The sequence below is a fragment of the Oryzias latipes genome, chromosome 16, assembly GCF_053564925.1.
Source record: "Oryzias latipes strain Hd-rR chromosome 16, Olatipes_Hd-rR_3.1".
In the NCBI taxonomy this organism is placed as follows: domain Eukaryota; kingdom Metazoa; phylum Chordata; class Actinopteri; order Beloniformes; family Adrianichthyidae; genus Oryzias; species Oryzias latipes.
Genome location: NC_136252.1, coordinates 13,374,318 through 13,393,466, shown reverse-complemented (window position 1 = coordinate 13,393,466; position 19,149 = coordinate 13,374,318). Strand labels below are relative to the sequence as shown.

The 19,149-nt window shown below is 40.1% G+C and overlaps 1 protein-coding gene across 4 annotated transcripts in view; it reads left to right on the top strand.

Moving 5' to 3' along the window:
• LOC101156675 (F-actin-uncapping protein LRRC16A) overlaps positions 1–19,149 on the top strand; it is a 69,672-nt gene that overhangs the window by 47,027 nt on the left and 3,496 nt on the right. The window contains exons 18-39 of one of the 4 annotated variants that reach the window (XM_023964163.2): positions 453–464; positions 701–782; positions 1,568–1,667; positions 4,663–4,717; positions 7,098–7,270; positions 7,591–7,659; positions 9,351–9,444; positions 9,720–9,818; positions 10,070–10,198; positions 12,214–12,345; positions 12,555–12,730; positions 12,873–12,960; positions 13,062–13,202; positions 14,254–14,271; positions 16,550–16,616; positions 16,769–16,983; positions 17,142–17,251; positions 17,357–17,611; positions 17,685–17,895; positions 18,103–18,139; positions 18,242–18,505; positions 18,593–18,724. In XM_023964163.2, the coding sequence (XP_023819931.1) occupies positions 453–464; positions 701–782; positions 1,568–1,667; positions 4,663–4,717; positions 7,098–7,270; positions 7,591–7,659; positions 9,351–9,444; positions 9,720–9,818; positions 10,070–10,198; positions 12,214–12,345; positions 12,555–12,730; positions 12,873–12,960; positions 13,062–13,202; positions 14,254–14,271; positions 16,550–16,616; positions 16,769–16,983; positions 17,142–17,251; positions 17,357–17,611; positions 17,685–17,895; positions 18,103–18,139; positions 18,242–18,505; positions 18,593–18,724 (2,659 nt within the window). The remainder of the gene's footprint in view (positions 1–452; positions 465–700; positions 783–1,567; positions 1,668–4,662; positions 4,718–7,097; positions 7,271–7,590; positions 7,660–9,350; positions 9,445–9,719; positions 9,819–10,069; positions 10,199–12,213; positions 12,346–12,554; positions 12,731–12,872; positions 12,961–13,061; positions 13,203–14,253; positions 14,272–16,549; positions 16,617–16,768; positions 16,984–17,141; positions 17,252–17,356; positions 17,612–17,684; positions 17,896–18,102; positions 18,140–18,241; positions 18,506–18,592; positions 18,725–19,149) is intronic. The other 3 variants (XM_023964164.2, XM_023964165.2, XM_023964166.2) reach the window with 3 other exon arrangements.

Below are 19,149 nucleotides of genomic sequence, written 5' to 3'. Positions count from 1 at the left end.
GGAGCAGGGAGGGCTAAAGGAGGAGGAGATGAATGGACAGGGAAGGGTGAGGTGAAGGGGGCCAGCTTTTCTCAAGATTTCATCATAGCACGCACAAACACTCACAGCAGCTTGTTTCTTTGAACTTTTCTCTGCTCAAGCTGAGAAAGACATGACTGTTGGCTGTAGATAAAAATGAAACTGGAATGGCTTTTCTACGTCCAAATCTTCCCGGACTGAAGCTTCTGGGTGAAATAATCCGTCTGTCTGTTTTTAATGATTTGTTTGGTCCAAAGTCATTCTCTGTGTGAATAATCAGGACTCTGAGATTCCCTGCTGAGCGTGCTCTGTTTGCTTCCTTTGACGAGTTTGTGCTTGAATGCAAGTGAGGCCATTAGGCATCTGTGGAGTGTGTTTAGTAATTGCTGGTTTGGCTTTGATATGCTGTTTTCTCCTTCCAACGCTTCTATAAGCTTGGCCATTGTGTAAGTACCACCCCGCTTGCTCCTAATAATTCCTGCTCATACACCTGCTTTGCTGTTTTTCCTCTTGTTTTCTTTTCTCAGGGAGATCTGGTTTTACATATAATTATGACATATAATTATCAAAAAGTGATATAATAATGTTAAACATGATAGTCCTGCTAGTTCATAGGTATCAACCTATTGATTCACTTCAGCAGAAGTATATACAGTTAATGTACTTCTTTTTTTTTTTACAGCTGCGATCTGGAGGCTCTCAGATCCTTGAAGGTTGTATCGCTGAGATCCCAAACATCTCCAGCTTGGATATCTCTGATAATGGTGAGAAAGAAATGCTTGTCATGCTCCACTACTGTGCAAATTATTATACAAATTGAATATTGTGCAAACACCCGAAGGTGTGAAAATTACCTCTGGAAGGTATTTGGAGTTTATGCCTGTCCACTTTCTTGCAAAAAGAAGAACCGAGCTTTCAGTGACCAAATTATCTTCATGCATGACAATGCACCATGTCCCGCTACAAGGAATAGTTCAGGATCATTGGCTGCTATGATGGTGTGGCCCCATCCTCCCTTGACCTCAACCCTATGGAGAACCTTAATTGAGCAAAATATCTCTGAGGGTGGGAGGCAGTTCACATCCAATCAGCAGCTCTGGGAGGATATTCTGACATCCTGGAAAGAAATTCAAGCAGACATCCCCCCAAAAATTCACAACTTTAATGGATGCAAGAATTGTGAAGCTGCTACAAAAAAAGTCCTTTGTTAAAATGCATGATCCTGTAATGCAGAAAATTCAACAAATGATCATTTTCAGTTCTTTAGAATCTATAAAATGTTGTGGAACTCTGTGTGTAATAATGTGGAACAGTGACTTTGAAGGTTTTTAGTTTTGAAAGAAAGACTGTTAACTTTATGAGGTTTGTTCAGTAACATTGATAATATCCTCTAATGCTTAGTGACTTGAAAATCATGCTGACTGTTGCTTGCATTTAGTCTTTAGAAAAATCATAGAAATTTGCATAATAATTTGGAATGCGCTGTTGAGGGAAAAAAAATATTTGTAAAAAGTTATTCATTCATTTTTCTTTGCTTTGGTCCTTCCAGGCTTGGACTCTGAGCTTTCAACTCTGCTTGTTTGGTTAGCCAAGAACCGCTCCATCAAACACCTGTGTCTGGGCAAGAACTTCAACAACATTAAGTCCAAGTAAAATACAAAACATCATGCTGCGTTGCTTTAGACAATAAGAGCTACGACGGAGTTTTAGGGCCACGGTGAGGAAAAAAAATTCTGGCCAACATGACGAGATTAAAGTCGTCATGTCGACTTTAATCTCGTCATGACGAGAAAAAACTCGACACAAAGTTTCGAGAAAAAACTCGTCTTGTCGAGATAAAAGTCGAAATAAAGTTTCGAGATTAAAGTCGCAATGTTGCGCGAGAGAAGTGAAGCTGAGTCTTTCAGGAGTATTCAGTGTTATGGCTAATGTTAGTGAGCTAGTGGCTTTGTACTTCAGAGTTTACGACAGAGTTTTATGGCCACCAAAAACTCGTAAATTTACGGGAAAAAATTCATAGATTAAAAAGGAGAAAACACCGAAATTGTCTGTTTATCGGAGCCTAGCTTGAAGATGAAATATGTGGTGCCTTTTGTGAAGCTTTTATTTCCGGATTATAGGTTTAAAACAAAGAGATTCTGAACCTTTTGGCGATTCAAAATCAGATTATTGTCAGTGGAGCAGTCTTTCCGGGGTTCAGTGTCGGTAAAACGGAGTGTCATTTGTAAAATAAGGAGCTCAGAGACACGTTTGGGTGTAGAGGACCGATGCAGCCTTTATTCTCCTTTTCATTCACATAACCTGAAGTTCATCTGTCACATTACGTCATGAATCTGTCATCCGATCATCAATGCGGAAGTAAACGGTGTTACATACGCCTCCTGCAGATGAAGCGACCCGTTTGATCATTAAAAAACAAAGATGAATGAAAATAGTCCTATATATTAGCATTACAACGTTGAAAAAGGCAAAAAGTGCTCCTCCTCCTCATACGGAAGCATCACACAAACATAGAGATCTGGGGCCTCATTTATAAACGTTGCGTACGCACAAAAGAAGGCGTACGCCACTCTCTACGCAATAGTTGAGATTTATAAAAAGCAAACTTGACGGGAAAATGTGCGGTCCTCCACGCAAGCTCTGACCCAGGCGTACGCACAAAAACGGGTGAAATGAGAAACGGCGACACCGTCGGCAGATGGAAGAAACACGTGAAAGTGACAGTGTGTGCCAAATCGTGCTGGCATGTGCTGTGCTACACAATGTGGCACAGCTTAAAAACGTGCCTCTACCCCCTGGCGCTGATTGCTGTGTTGGCCCCGACCCTGAACCCCATCCCCACGCATTTGAGCCAAACGCTGCTGCTGTGCGCCAGCGTTTGGAAGTGATGCGTCGCTTGTAAAGAAAAAGAGGTGTGGAAAGTATTATTTATTTAAGAATTCCCTCATCGTGCAGTTTATTTCAGTCAGGGCGATCTTGATTTCGCCCAACTCCTTGGCCACCTCTCTGATTGAACTACTGACTTCCCTCTGCATTTCAAGGACTGCATCGGTGAGGACGCGTCCACTGCTGGAGGGTTGAGAGCCGCGTGCCGTGGAGACGCTGGGGCCAGACGGCTGCTCAGCTGCAGCATCGTAACCACTGGCCTCGCTGGAACACCCAGCAACTAAAATAAAATTGTTCTATATTAATAATCTGTAATTGTGTAGCCTGCATACATGTGACTTGACTGCATTCATTTTAATTATTTCTCTTACCTGTGTCACCCTGACCCTGGCGCGTCGGCGTCCCCTCCGTCTCAGTCAGGTGACTGAGGCGGAGGAGGACGCCGATAAGGGGGACTTAATAGGGATTCCCCAATAATAGCGGACAGTTTCTCATCAAGAGGGGTCAGCTCCGGTCCCCCCCCCCCCCCCCCCACACGTGGCGGACACACTCTGCCGATGCAGCGCTAGACGTTCTTTTGCCTCGACTTTGATGTCCGATCATTTCTTTCATTTCTTTTTTATTTCGGCCACGTCCGAGGTTGAGAGGCTACAGCATTTACGGCGTCTGCCACCGTTTGCCGCTCACGTGCCTTTTTGGCATTAGTAATGCCCACACTGTGCCCTCCAAACAACGTTTTCTCCTCTTTTCCACCTCGCCAACGATAACTTCTACTTCACATTGAGTGAAGTTACGTTTTTTTGATTTCCCCTCTGTGTTTGCCATGATTTAGCAAGCCATGAATATTAATTTGTGGGCGTTTCACGGACTATTTATGGGCAACTATGGGCGTGTCATGTAGCCGCAAAAGCTGCGCTGCATTTAGAATCGGTTGTGATTTATAAAGGGAAAGATGCGTAGGATGTGCGTGCGCACGGTTTTATAACTCCGAATATTTCTGTGCGTACGCACGTCCTATGTTTCATCCGTACGCCACTTCTGACGCAAATCCTACGCAAAGTTTTATAAATGAGGCCCCTGGTCTTTGTTGGAGGAAGAAAGGATTCAAGCAAACAGCTGCAGGGACACCCGATGACGACTTCATCGGGCTGCAGAGATCCTGCAAACCAACCATCAATAAATAAAACTTTAATGAATTGTAAATCAATCAAATGAGCTTCCAGATATTTGGAACGTTATCAATAAACATTCAGCTCACCTGTTCAACTGAGTTTAGTCGGTCTGCTCTGCTGCTGCACGGCGTTCACCTGCTGCTCTGCATGCTCACTTCCACAATAATTTTGTAAATTTACGAGTTTTTTTCTCTCGCGCGCAACATTGCGACTTTAATCTAGAAACTTAATTTCGACTTTTATCTCGACAAGACGAGTTTTTTCTCGAAACTTTGTGTTGAGTTTTTTCTCGTCATGACGAGATTAAAGTCGACATGACGACTTTAATCTCGCCACGTTGGCCAGAATTTTTTTTCCTCACCGTGGCCCTAAAACTCCGTCGTAAAGAGCAGTGCAGCCACTGCTCAACTTTTTAAACAAAACTCAGTTAAAGCAAACTAAAAAGTTTTTGTAATGCAAATGCAAAATGCAAAAAACTTAAATATGCTCCCTCAAGTGGGATTTATCAAAAGAATCAAGGTAATCGCTGTCATAGATTTTATCCGGGTTGAATTTTTCTTTATCACTTTTCCTATGTTTGACGCAGAAACCTCGCCCCAGTTTTGGATGGCCTGGTCCAAATGATTCAGGAGGAGGAGTCGGTGAGTTTTATTTCCTTTTTTTTCACATTTTTATGCTACAGAGACCATTTCTAATCATTGATCATTTAAGTCAAGTGTGGATCTGTTCATAAAATGTTTTTTTTTCTGGGTAAATTTATTCTTTAAGCTCCTTATTGTGCTTTAGTCCATCTTCCTTAGATCGTCTCTGGCTATCAGCAGTAACAGGCTGTTTTCTCTCCTCCAGTGGCAGTGATTGATTAATGATCTTGCTAAGCTTTTCTGAGGTGGATGCATGGCTCTCCTGCTGCGTGTGCTCTGTGTGCTGCACCGGGTTTCTGTGTGTAAACGTGTCTAACGTTGGTGAAAAAGTTAAAGTCGTAAGTGACTGCAATAAGTAACCCATGGCTCTGAGCCATAGGGAAGAGTGGTAAGGACAATGGCTCGATAGACACTGATCTTCGTAGTTGTTTTTAGATGCTTGTTGTTCCACAACCAATTCTGGTCGCATTTCTTTTAGACGTGATTTTTTTTTTGAAAGACTGCTAAAAATGTCTTTAAAAGCATTTATTATCCACTCCTTGAAATGTCCTTATGGAGGAATCTAGATAGTCTTTTGGATTGTGGAGCAGAAGATTCCGCTCTGGACGTGTAACCTACTGGTACCAGTTCATTTGAGGTGAAACCTCTGCAAAGTTACTTTATTACTAATGATTTTACTGATTATCCAAAACCTGAAGACCGGCAAATACACGTTCATTTAAAGACGACTAGGATTTATTTTACCCAATTTTTAACCCCTTTGAAGACCCATTCTGATGAAAATTGTGCATTTTGTGTTTAGTTCTATTGAGAATATAATGTTAATATGTTAACAATGTTAATTGTTAATTTTGATTATTTTTTCATTCAAATCGCTGTGAATCACAAGCAGAAAAAAATGCAGTTTAAAACAGAGAGAAAAGGGGGGGGGTGCGCAGTTGGCTCTGTCCGCCCGCAATCCATATTCAAATTTCTAATTTCTTATGCTTGTCATTATGGCTAAAAACTGCATAATCATAATTCAGGCTGGACACATTTTGTTTGCTTAAAGTAACCTCGAGTTCATTTCCACTGATATTCCGGAGCAAATTTTCAGTGGACCCTGGTCTGGGACCAGGAACTGCTGTCGGTTGGTTTCCATTTGCACTGAGCTTCGGTACACTTTGAGATTCCTCAGTCTGAATAGGCTCTGTGCTCGGACTGAAACTAGTGGACCAAAGCAGCAACCGTAGCCAGTCATCACAAGAGGTAAACAGGTTTACAAAGAAGCAACAGATGAACCACAGACAAATATAAAGCAACGATTCTTATCAAACAGAAGTGTCCAACTCTTGACTTGTTAGAACGTTTATTTTACCACGGCATTTCTTACGTACTTTTCTGTGTTTTCTTATGCGGGACGTGCCCGGCGCTGCTGTGACCTCCTCCTAAAAACTACATCTTGTAGTTCCTTAACAGAACCCTCCTAAAAACATTGCCATAACACCACAGCGATAAGACACAAGGACTCATCTCACCTCACAACTCATTGAAATGAGGTCAAATGAATGCAGGCTAAATAAAACAACTTTTAACGTCATACACATGCTTCACACTGTTTTCCCAACAATCTAAATGTCATGAACACTTATCAGCGTACCTTCTTAGACGTTCTCTTGCCAGCAAGTAAAAAGTGTTGTACCTGAGATTGATACAGACGTTCAAAATTGGTCTGCAAAGTATAAAGTGTGAATAAGTTACCAACCCTGACTTCCATAATTTTCTAGTTGCTTTTCCCCGTTCTAGTAGTTCCTGGCCACTGAGTGAAGAGATTTTTAATCACATGGTTTTGTTTACAAGCTTTGGTTCTGGACAGGAAAGTCCACTTGGCAGCAGTCTGAATAGAGACCAAATGCTAGGTTCAGGTCTCGATCCAGACCAAATTAAGCGGACTAGGACCAAACAATTTTTCCAGTCTGAATACACACAAACCCCTAGATCAAAAGATGATTGATGTGAGACTTTGGGTAGTTTGAACACAGAATAAACCCCTGGCATGGCTAGAAGGACAAAGCTTACGTTGCTGCTTCCAGTTCACGAAGCTGCTTCTTTCATCTGAACTTTTGTCTTTGCGTCAGCATCACTGTCGGCTCTCTGACAGATTATTTGCTGTTTTATTAAAGATCCCATGTTGCATTAGAGAACCATAAAGACTCTGTTAAAAAGCAATACCTGTGAAATGTGATCCAACATGACTTTTGGATCACGTATCAATAGAGACAGCCATGCTGCTGCACACTGTAAATCATATCAACCCCCCTGCCCCCCTTCTCAAAACGAGTCCCTCTAAACATCTCTCTCCTTTGCCCCCCCCCCCCCCCATCCTACTTTGTCCCCCCAGCCCCTCACATCGCTGTCTCTAGCAGACTCGAGACTCAAGAGTGATCTGACCATTGTTCTCAACGCCCTGGGCAGCAATTCCTCACTGACCCGACTGGACATCAGCGGGAACGCCATGGGGGACATAGGCGCCAAGATGTTGGCAAAGGCGCTGCAGATCAACTCCAAACTCAGGTGACAAGTGTGGGGAGGCTTGGACTTAACGGTATAAGTAGGCATCAGTGTGTCTGCACTGATCAGCTACAAAGTCAGTTCAGATGATCAGTTAGTGATGCAGTGATGACATATCCCATGTCTATTCTTGTCTTGTGGAAAAACAATATTATAGATATATTTTTCAAATTCATATTTATATTTACCTCAAGTATGTATGTTTAAATTTTCAAAGCATAAGAAATTACTTTTACTTCTTATTTATCAGTAAAGTTCAGCCTAAATGTTTAGAATAGACTAGTAATACTGCTTGTGGTATTTTTTTTGTTTTTGTTTTGCAGGACTGTGATCTGGGATAAAAACAACACCAGCCCTCAGGGTCTACAGGATGTAGCAGCTGCTTTAGAGAAGTAGGTAGCTGCACATGCAATAAGTGTGTATATGTATGTTTATACTTGTTTATGTACGTGTGTGTGTGTGTGCGCGCGTGTGTGTGTGTGTGTGTGTTAGCAACTTCAAGTGATGAGGAATGAAAAAAAGGCCTGTGTCTCTGCTGGAAACGTCGAAGTTAGTCACCCAGAGAATTCGCTTTGATGAGTTTTTTTTTTCTCACTTTCTAGTTTTTACGTACCTTAAAGTTTGTTTTTTAATCTACCTATTAATGTAAAGACAGGAACACAAAGGAAAAGTCTCCTTGGTTTAAAATTGATGACTTTTATTGCATTGTTTTTTGATTAGTCAGCTGAGAACTAGAGCACAAGAGATTCAACAGCTATTTGTTGTTGTTGTTTTTTTAAATCCACCTTTCATTTTGTATTATTTTATTATTCCGTCTTACATTGGTCAAAGTCCTCTGATGTTTATGTAGCAAGGCTTTTAAAACTGTTCTCTTTTTATCCAAATTCAAATAATGCAACAAAGCATTATTAATCTCTCACACTCGAGCCTTGATAATGGCAATTATTTCAAATAGAGCAACAATGAAAGTGTGCAACTCCAAGATTTTTGTTGAGTTTAGTTCATCAAGACCAACAAATCTTGACCCCTAGGGCATTAAAATCAACTAGGCTTCATGTAGAATCAGAAGGAAAACGATGCCGTGAAACTATGTCAGAAAAGGTAAATTCCCTTTAAGAAAAAGACTTCTCTAAGAAGTCTCACAGTTGGTTCTTCTGAATGTTTTTTTAGTTGGAATCCAGCTTGCATCATTTTCTGCCATACTATAGATGTGCTTTGAAGTTTGTTAGAATCTGGATTCACCCAGTCTCCCGTGGGGGGAAAACAGGAGGGAAAGGAAGCCGCAGAAAAACAAATACTGTAAATAAAAGAAAAGCACGGGTTGCATGAGAAACTTGTTTTTGAATGCATAGCAAAGAGAGAATGAAAGTCTGGAGCAAAGGCAGAAAAAAAAAAGATTTGTCTTCTTTACCTTAGTAAATGCATACTTATCTGCACATGATAGTGTAGCAGAAGGTTTATTTGGTTACACATGCAAAGATCTATCTTGGTATTGTCTAAGCAGCACAAGTCCTCATTTCTCCTGTGTGCTGCAGCACAGCATTTTTAAAGAACAGAGGAACAGTGATCTATTCTGTTCAGCTGTGCAGCATGCATGTGTTTACTCAATTCACTCATGTTTCTTAGGTTTCTTGTGTGTTGTTCAATATCTTTCTTCAGCAAAATAATCTGCCAAAGAAAGAAATCACTTTTTTAAACCTGTCGTTATTTAAGAGTTTTTCCTGAAGGATGGAAACTAAAAGCTTTTTTTCCTGCCGTTTCATTGGATTCTGTTATCCAGTCTTATTCTAAACTCATTCTTACTTTTTGCTTTCACAAGAACTGTATTTCCACTATTTTATTTTTTACATCACCTAGCACGGAGGCATGTGACATCTTTATTATGCAATTCACTGCAGATGCTAAATACCTTAAGTTGAGTGGCGTTTGTCGCAAAACAATCTTGTTTGAACATAACTATACAGTATATATATATATATATATATATATATATATATATATATATATATATATATATATATACATATATTTTGTTTATGCCTAACTATACAATTCCTGTATTTCCTCTGACTGTGTTTGTTAGGAACTTCACAATTCGCTTCATGCCAATTCCCATCATAGATGCCTCCCAGGCTTTGAAGGCAAGCCCTGAAAAAACAGAGGATGCTTTGTCGAAGGTATGAAATAGATCATTTCCTTGCAAATGTGGCACTATTTAAAAGTGTAGTAAAATGTAAATGTTTTAACAGTGTGCTTTATAAATGTCTGAAAGGGTTGTTTCAACAAAGACATAAGCTGCTAAACACACATTTGTTGTCCTTATGTTTATGAATGAGTGTGCTCTCATTGGATTCACCGAAACATTGCTCTGCCTGAAAATGATTTTTCTAATTGCACGAGACACCACCGTGATTTAATATTGTGTTTTATTATCATTGATTTTTCTTTATAGATTGAAAATTATGTATATAGGAACCAAGAAACCAAGAAATACTTACAAGAGCAGGCTTACCGACTACAGCAGGGCATTGTTACCACAACCACGCAGCAGGTGAGCGCAAACTTAGCTTTATTTTAACCCATTAGTAAATCAGTAAGTAGCCAAAAACAATGGGAATGGCACAATATACATCAAACATGAAATAGAAATGAAAAAAAGTTAGGATTTCTTTTTGAATATTTTTAGATTAGAGTGTTTTAAATGGTAGGAATCAGTAGGAAAATCGTATCTGCCATAACTTGTGACAATTAATGACACACTGTACACGCAAAGACTTCCAATCTGAAAGATTTGTTTTCCAGATGATGGACCGGATTTGTGTGAAGGTGCAGGACCATCTGAACTCCCTGAGAAACTCAGATGCAGACACAATCTTGGAAGATGTGAGATCAGCTGAGAACCTCATCAAAGATGCCAGAAACTCTAAAACTGTAAGGACAAATGTAAAACACCCTGGTTTAGATATGTGAACATAAATACTGTTCAAATTCTCTAGAAGAATTGTTTTCTTGATTACTAGAGAATTCTTATACCGCATGAATACTTTGGCACATTTAGAGATTTAGTGTTATAACTGGATCTTTATTTCTTCTTCCTTAAAGTCTTATTACTCTCTCTATTGCTTTGTTTATCACTTCATGGGGTTAATTTTGTTAAGAAACCTTTATCATTTTTTTGATTGCCAACCCCTAAACCTACAAACCAGCACCAGTCTATGGGTCTCTTGGTACCAGGCTTACTTAATACTTGCATTATTACTTTCTATAGGGCCTATATCGTGCTATTCTCAAGTCTTTCAGAGTAAATTATATATATATATATATATATACATACAGCTCAAGAACAAGCCCTGAGCACCAGAGCGATAGAGGCTCAGATCTACCACACCAGACAAGACCCAAGGTGTAGGCTGTGCAAAGAGGCCCCTGAAACAATCCAGCACATAACTGCAGGGTGGAAGATGGCAGGGAAAGCATACATGGAACGCCACAATCAAGTGGCTGGAATAATATACAAGAACATGTGTGCAGAGTATGGACTGGAAACCCCAAGGTCAAAATGGGAAACACCTCCAAAGGTGGTAGAGAATGAGAGGGCAAAGATCCTGTGGGACTTCCAGATCCAGGCTGATAGGATGGTAATGGCAAACCAACCAGACATTGTAGTGGTGGATAAAGAACAGAGGAAAGCCGTTGTGGTGGATGTGGCAGTGCCAAGCGATGGGAACATCAGGAAGAAGGAACATGAGAAAATGGAGAAAGCCTGGAAAGTGAAGGTGACAGCAGTGCCTGTGGTAATGGGAACACTTGGGGTAGTGACCCCCAACCTGGAAGAGTGGCTACAACAGATACTTGGAAAGACCTCAGACCTCTCAGTCCAGAAAAGCGCAGTGCTAGGAACAGCTAAGATACTGCGCAGGAAGCTCCCAGGCATCTGGTAGAGGACTCGAGCTTGGAGGAGAAACCACCCGAGGATGAGAGGGGCGTAGTATATGTTCTGTCAAATAATACATTACCTTTGACACACTAAAGAACACATTTCTAATTAAATATTAGTCATTTTTGTGAGCTCCTTTTCCTACCCGGAAATAAGACGACTTGATCTCTGAGACACAGAAAAGAGTCTAGTTTAGTTTAATTAATTTATTTCACACATGTTGTACGAACAACAACAGATGAATTAATACCCTCACTGATAACAGTAATCCTCCATTCAGTCATGCCCTACTTTCAGTTAAGGGAGGGAAAAAAAGCCTTCATTTGACAGAACATGAGAAAATGACATGGAGATAGGCAGCAGCTGGAGCTTACTAAAGTCTACTCTTTAATATCCAGTTAACTTTGAGACAAAAAAAAAGGAAACAATTATTTTTGAACCCCACATTACTCCTGGTGGTTACGGGTTAGCGCCTCTCATGACAGCAGAGCCGTCATCAGTGTGAAAATGCATTTGCACATACATGATTGGGACTTATGACTGTAAAGTGGTTTGGCTTTAATGAAGGAAGAAAAGAACTATATAATAGTATGCCATTTGGCATTTATTGAGACATGTTCCCCCCCACCAAGTCTGTTTTAAATGATATGTAGCTGTCTAATGTTACAAGGAGGCGGCTTGTAAAGTTTTATATACAACAGAAAACCATTAACTTTAGGTTTTTGTGACTGTTGTATCATTTTATTTGGTTGAATTTATCCATCACACCTTATAGACTGGTCTGTGAAAATATGTCTGATGTAAAAAAGGTTTGGGACCGCTGATCTAAACATACATAACTCTGATGCTCAGTTTGACCTTCATTCTGAAAAACCTCAATGAGCGGCAGCTATGTTACCGTCTGATTAGATGTTTGCCTTTTACCCTGAAGTCTCCTATAGATATCTGATCTATATTCTCTTGGTACTTTCTATTTCAAATGAATGTTCTCCATCGTCTGTGTCCTCAGCTGCTTCCCAACCTCTACCACCTCAACTCAGGGTCCAGAGAGGAGATGAACAGTTTGTCCATGAGTCCCATCCAGGAGAAGCTGGAGTCCATGGCAGGAGAGCTGACTACAGTCGTGGACCAGCAGCTCCAGGTGGGATGTTCTGACTAGAGCTTTTATCCTTTGAATATAAGTCTAGTTTTTAATGTCGATTTTAAAAGTAACATTTTTTTTATTGTGTTTGCAGTTTTTAACCTGCTTAGATTTTTATACCAGAAAGAATCCCAGCACGGAACATTGAGCATTAACTAATTATAACAAAGAAAAATCAAACGTTTCTTTTTTCCTTGTTTTCCTTTCAGGGTTTATTGGAGTCCATGATAGATGCAGCAGAGTCTCTGTGTCCTCATGTCATGAAGAGGAGTAACCTTCGTCCAGAACTGATGAAGGCCAGCTCTGACAGGATGGTTGTGCCTAAAAGCTTTGTTACCAAAACTCTTTTGGAGCAGTCAGGAATGGATATTATCAACAAGATCAGGTGCTTGAGAGCTTGTTGGTTTGAACGTGTTTACTTCTACGTACCAACCACAAATGACGATGTGTCAGTGTGTCAGTTTTTCTTGGTGTTTTCATTTATTTTCCCTGTTTATCTTCTTAAAAACAACCTTTTTCTTTGTCAGTGAGGTAAAACTAAGTCTTGCCTCCTTTCTTACGGATCGCATCGTTGATGAGATTTTGGAGGTTCTCTCTGCGTCGCAACTCACTCTGGTAAATAGAAGACCAGGTTTTCCCTAAACTGACTCATTCCTACATTTATTTTAAGCAAAATGTTTCACTATCGTGTTTCTCCTCCCGTACTTGTCTTTCAGGCTGACCACTTAGTTCGACGAGGTCGCCCCTTGGTGCGACATGAGTCAGTGGATCATGACATCCCAGAGGAAAGGATTTCCAAACGGGCATCAGCAGAGATACTGGAGGCTGAGAGGCTGGACGATCTGGAGGCATGCATGGTAAGTTTGGTTAATAAAGGTGTGAGGGGAGCCTCTGCAGACTGTATAATTGTATTGTTTGAAAACTGGGGCATTTCACAGCTTGAAACAGCCTTCCTCTTCAACAAAAGTGCTCACAAGCACAATAACAGCAAGAAGAGCATCAGTGCGGAACACTGGATCTGCTCCAAGCTCCCAAAAACAAACCTCATCTATCAATACTACATCTATTGGCCTGCATAAGATACAAATATCTTGAAGTTTTCATGAATAGAAAATAAAAATGACCTACATCAAAATGTTTTTGACACAGGGCTGTAAATTCCTTTTGATGTATAGAATCCCACCTTTTAACCCTTTAACACTGGAGCTTTAGCTGACATTTTTTTGGCTATCATAAGTCTTCAACCGTTTATGCAAACAATGTAATTCCAGCAGACTCTGAAGCGGAGAAAAGCAGCCTTGCACTGAGATGTAACACCACACAGAGGTGATGCGTTTACTCAATTAGCGTAAATCAGCCGATTCTGTCAAGGGGAAAAAAGTGGCAACACATAACGGCGCATTCGTTGCACATCAGTGCAAAGCTGATGTAAACCGGTCAAAGATTTACATTATTTCAGAGAGCATGTGTTGCTCAGATGCTCTGCTGATGAAGGCTTAACATTGAATTAGGAAATTGATTTATTTTTACACCACACTTAAGCGGTCATTTCAGGAACTTCAAAATTCCCGTTTTGCTTTACATCCTGGTTTTCTTCCTATCCAGATATGGGGGGAGGGAGTGTGTGTTTGTTCAGTTTAATTCACCATGTTGGTATATTACCAGTGATTACTATCAGAGACATAGCAGAAATATTGATGCTGTCTACACCAAGAAAAAGCCCTCAGTCTTCTGATCCATCTCTTTTTCTGTTTGGTATAACTCCATCTTGATCTTCTTCCTCTTCTTCCTCCCTAGTTGCATGTTTACCTCTTTCATTGTCCTCCTGGATCCTTACAGTGTCTTGTCTTTTTCTCTTGACCCTTTTCCTTTGTTCCTTCTTGTGTTTTCTACCTTTGCTCCTTGGAGACTCTTTGCTGCACCAGTGTAAGTATTTCTCATCCCCCCCCACCTCAAACTTCTTATTCTACTTAACTTTTTATCGTTGTTTTCCTTTCTTGTCACTTGTTTCTGCTCACTCTTCATTTTTCTGTTGCATCGTTTTAAGTGTCTATAAGGAAATAATACACTTTATTGTTAAAACTGCGGCTTTAGGCTTTCCTTTGGTAATTCTGCACTAAATGCTTTTTTTTATTGTTCGGTATATTAAATACATTGTCTATCACCATCTGACATATGTGGATAACAATTGTAATGAAAGGACACCATTATTACTGTGCTGCTGTTTTAGAAAACATTTAAGCAAAGATGCATTTTTCTGTGTAACTCTGTTACATTTTGTGTTTGTTTTTTTCTTCTAATATTTAGATCCACAAAATAGTATTTAATCAAAAACTTTTTTTGCTTTTAGAATCCTCAAAATGGCCAGTAACTTTATGTAAAGAACTTTACTACTTTAATATTTCAAGTGTATCTGCTACTATTTCCTTATTCAGATTTCTTACTCCTTTGTTTTCAACTTTCTTTTGCTCCATCCTTTTGTTTTTCACACTTGTATTTCAAAGACAGCATTACCAAATAAGTTTAAACCATTTTGGAGAGTTTAGTCTTACCAGACTTCTTTCTTTGGACATGTTTCTCTTTTCTATCTACTTAAACTTTCTTTTATTTTTATTTAATTTAGTAGGAGGCTTTTCTAAAAAAAAAAAAAATGAGTCACTTTTATTAATTTGTCACTGTGTTAAGTGGTTAGGGTTAACTTAATGTTAGTACGGTGGTGGTTGCTGGTTGATGATCATCTGGTGTGAATAAAGTTAAGGGATGTGTGTGGACAAAGAAAGGACTGGTACTGGTATTGAACTTTCTCTAACTCAAAGAAACACTAGTTGTTAATGTGGCGTTACTCTATATCTATAGACCCACAATAGTTTTGAGTTATTTTGTATTATTCAGTGACATAGTCATAGTTAGTTAGGCCCCTCACATTTATAACCGCTTTCTTTAGTTTAAATCGTTCGTCAAAACCATTCTGGATCAGAATATCATTAAAATCCTTTTGTTGTTCAGTTTTATTTATTCATTGGCACCTTATCAAAGCCAAAGTCCACTTTATTGTCAAATATGCTGGATACATATGACATACATGACAGATGAAATTACGTTTCCTCTCGACCCGCAGTGCAAGCAGTTTATAAAATAACAATAATAAAAATACTAACAGTAATCTAAATCGTGCAAATGAGATTGTTGAAGTGATAATCAGTATAAATTTCAAAGTGTTATTTATGGCAAGTATTATTTATGTGATACAGAGTCTCAGAAATTCCCTAAATTAAAACATGTCGATTACAATCCGGTGTAGAACAATTCTCGATCTGATGAAAAATAGTTTACTCGCATTAGTGTAAGCATGAACTTTTGCTCCCATAAAAACATGGAGCCTTTGCCTTCAGCTACATCTGACATAGTTTAGTGCAAATGTATCATTTTAAATGATTGCAAAGCAAAAATAAATGCTAATCTAGAAAGGAGACAACTTTGACATAAAAAAGTAATAAGAAAATGAAGATCCCCAAACAATCAAATGGAAAATGAGAATTTGACTTACAGCCAAAATAAAGAGGGATTTAGCTGTTTTCATTTGTTTAAAGAAAAAAAATGCTGATGTTTGTTATCATCTGAACATTGCTGTTAATATGCAGAAGTTCCCCCGGCTAAAAACAAATCCAGCTTACTCATCAATAAGACAGTCTAATGTCCTAAGGGAAAACACACAGGCTCAACTACAATGAAGTATAAAAAAAAAAGAGAACAAAATGCACAAAGTAGGACACATGCATTAATCCAGTCAAATGTTTCAATAGTTTCTGTACTGCTTGTTTTTTGTCTGTTTTTACTTGCTGTTTGCAGCATTAATACATAAATACATTTTAAAAGTATTGGATTTTCATTAGTAGCATCTTTAAATTCTGCAGAACCCTGTGCTAACTTCTCAACTAGAATGTTTAATTCACAGGGGAAAAAGTCTTAAAAAAAAGCATTTAAATATACATTTCTATTAATATTTATTATTTTTAAACTTAAGCATTGTGTTTTATATGAAGACAACTTGTCTCTCAGCTAAACTGGTTCTTTTTTCCCAACACATTTTGTGTTAAGGCCCGTGTTTTTGCAACATTTTGTGGATTTCATAAACAGCTTTAGCAGTTATTGAAATTGAAAATGGTTATAAAATAAGTAACATTTTTGGATTTTTTCTTTTTAGATGACTCCAAAAACCAAAAGGAAAAGCATCCACAGCAGAATGCTACGCCCAGTATCTCGTGCTTTTGGTAAGTTACTCCTTATAATGTTTAATTCTGCATTTTCATTAGTTGTTAATCTTTAAAACGTTTGTATGAAAAAAAATCTCTACAGTGATTTGGTATTCTGATCTGTGTTTGGAAGGGACTGCTTGAAATTCTGTTTCACTGTAATCCTTTAGAGATGGAGTTTGACCTGGATAAGGCTCTGGAGGATGTCCCCATCCACGTCGAGGACACCTCCACTCCATCCAGTCCACCTGTGGTGACGCCTAAACAGGAGCAGCAGCAGCCAGGAGTGATCGCAGAGCTGCCATCAGAGGAGGAAAAAAAACTGCAGCACTTCACCAAACTACGGCCGCGAAGGAACAAGAAAACAAATTCCAGCAAAGTGCCTGTGAGTAAAACAGTGCAGGCCAAAAGGTTATTGTGCGAAGAATATGTTACCACTTCAAATAATTTTGACTTATTTAGTTAAGTATAAGGAAAGCTCACAGAACCACTCAAAGTAGCCATGAGGAATGCAATGCAGATATATTGAATGTTTTCTTTCAGCAAATCAACAGCACTCCATCTCAAGATGGGGAACAGAACGGACTCATGGGCAGGGTGGATGAAGGAGTGGATGAGTTCTTCTCCAAAAAGGTCACAAAGATAAATTCCAGGTCAGGGCTGAACTCCTTATGAACGACATGTTCTGATGATTTGACCCAGTTATCTACAAGTATGATGTTGACTCTGTGTGCGTCTCCATTTCTGCTGCCTTTAAGACGGTTTTTGAGGAGTTCAGACTCTCAGGATGGAGAGAAAAAGAAGAGTAAAGGAGGATTTCTGAACCTCATCAAGCGATCTTCTAAATCGGATAAATCAGATAAGTCGGATAAGTCAGAGAAAAACCAAGCAGCTCCAACATCCTCTGGCTCATCCTCAGCCTCTGCAGCCTCGCCTCTGACTCATATCATCCCAGAGGAGCCCTCCTCTCCAAAGACGGCGGCCAAAAGCCCAGCACCCGAACCAAGATCCAGGTGAACCTTAGCATTTTGAATTTGGTTCTGTTTTGAAGCTCCAGCATCACAATCAGTTCCTGTTTTGCTCCAGAGATGCCTCCAGCCGCTCGCAGGCCACCGACTACAGCAGCAGCTCCGACCGCTCAGAGGAGCTGAGGACGCCGGACTCCATGGATGAGCCGTGGGAGAGCTCTGACGGCAGGGGGAGTCCACAGGGAGGGAAGCGGTACACTGGAGTGCAGATGATGGGCAGCGGCCTCCTGGCAGAGATGAAGGCCAAACAGGAGCGGAGAGCTCACAAGGTGAAGGGATGTCCACCAAACCCTAGGTGGAAATGAGGGGGGAAAGCCACATTGGGAGCTAGATAAAGGAAGAATTCTATAGAATAAATACATAAAAAAAACATCCACCAGCAGCAGATGTTCACTGCTAAAATCCAGAATAGAGCAGCCAGTGTGAGTAAGTGCAAATCTTAAAACTGAGTATTTCTTTTTTTTAATCTCATTTAGTCTTCCAGCCCTGACAGGCCTGACAGCAACACAGCAGGTACAAAATCTAAAACCAGAAGTTTAACCTGGAAAAGTTGTATTTAATCATAAACCTGACTATGAATGTGGTGGAAAATAGTTTTCTTTTTTGCTCCACCAGTCAAACCTCAGTTCTCAAGTACAGAAAGCAGGTCTCCCAGCAGTTCAAGTAACAGAACCAGCCCTGCTGCCCCTGACAAATCCTCAACACGCAGCGAGCCAAAGCCTGATCCTGCCACTCGGGTCAGGGCAACATCTTCCTCGAGTTCCCCCGTCAGCCCGGGAACCCCAAAACCACCGGTGCCACAAGGAGCAAAGCCTGCTCTGGCTGCACGACCCACCATCCCTCAGAAACCAAGAACCAGCAGCAGCAGCAGGACCGCAGGTACTTTCAGAGAGTAAGCAGGTCATCAGCCTGCATTTTGTTTGGATGCACTTCTTTTTAACAGTTTTCTAATAATTGTTCACAAAGACGATGGGTCGGAGTCTCCCAGGAGCGGCAGCGCGTCTCCAAATGTTCTGCATTTAACACTAAAGAAGGGGTCGTCGGAAAAAGACAAGGAAAGCAGTCAGCAGTCTGGAGTTTCCAGTGACACTCAGGAGGGTGAGTCACAACCTCAATCCACTCAAAATTCAAAGTGCCTCCATTTAACGCTATTAACCATCTGCCATCAGCACTGATTTATGTCAAGTTTCAACCACACTTTGAGTTAGCAATCATAACTGAAACAACATTAGAAAAATCTAATCTTACGAGCTCGTTAGTTGTCTTGCTGTTTGTGTGAAGTGCAGCAGAATGGCGGGTGATGCACCTCTCCCAATCAGACTCTTTGTTTGTGTCCCAGTTGTCCTCATACATGTATTCAGCCCGGACTCAGCAGTGTGACAGACAGCTGATAGATTCAGGCTGTGTTCCCGTCACTCCCACCGCCTCTCATGTGTTTGGTAACAAGATGTTTTCCTCCACACTGAAGTTGTTGGACCATTTAGCATCAGTTTGAAATGTGTGTGATGGAGTGATCTGTCATT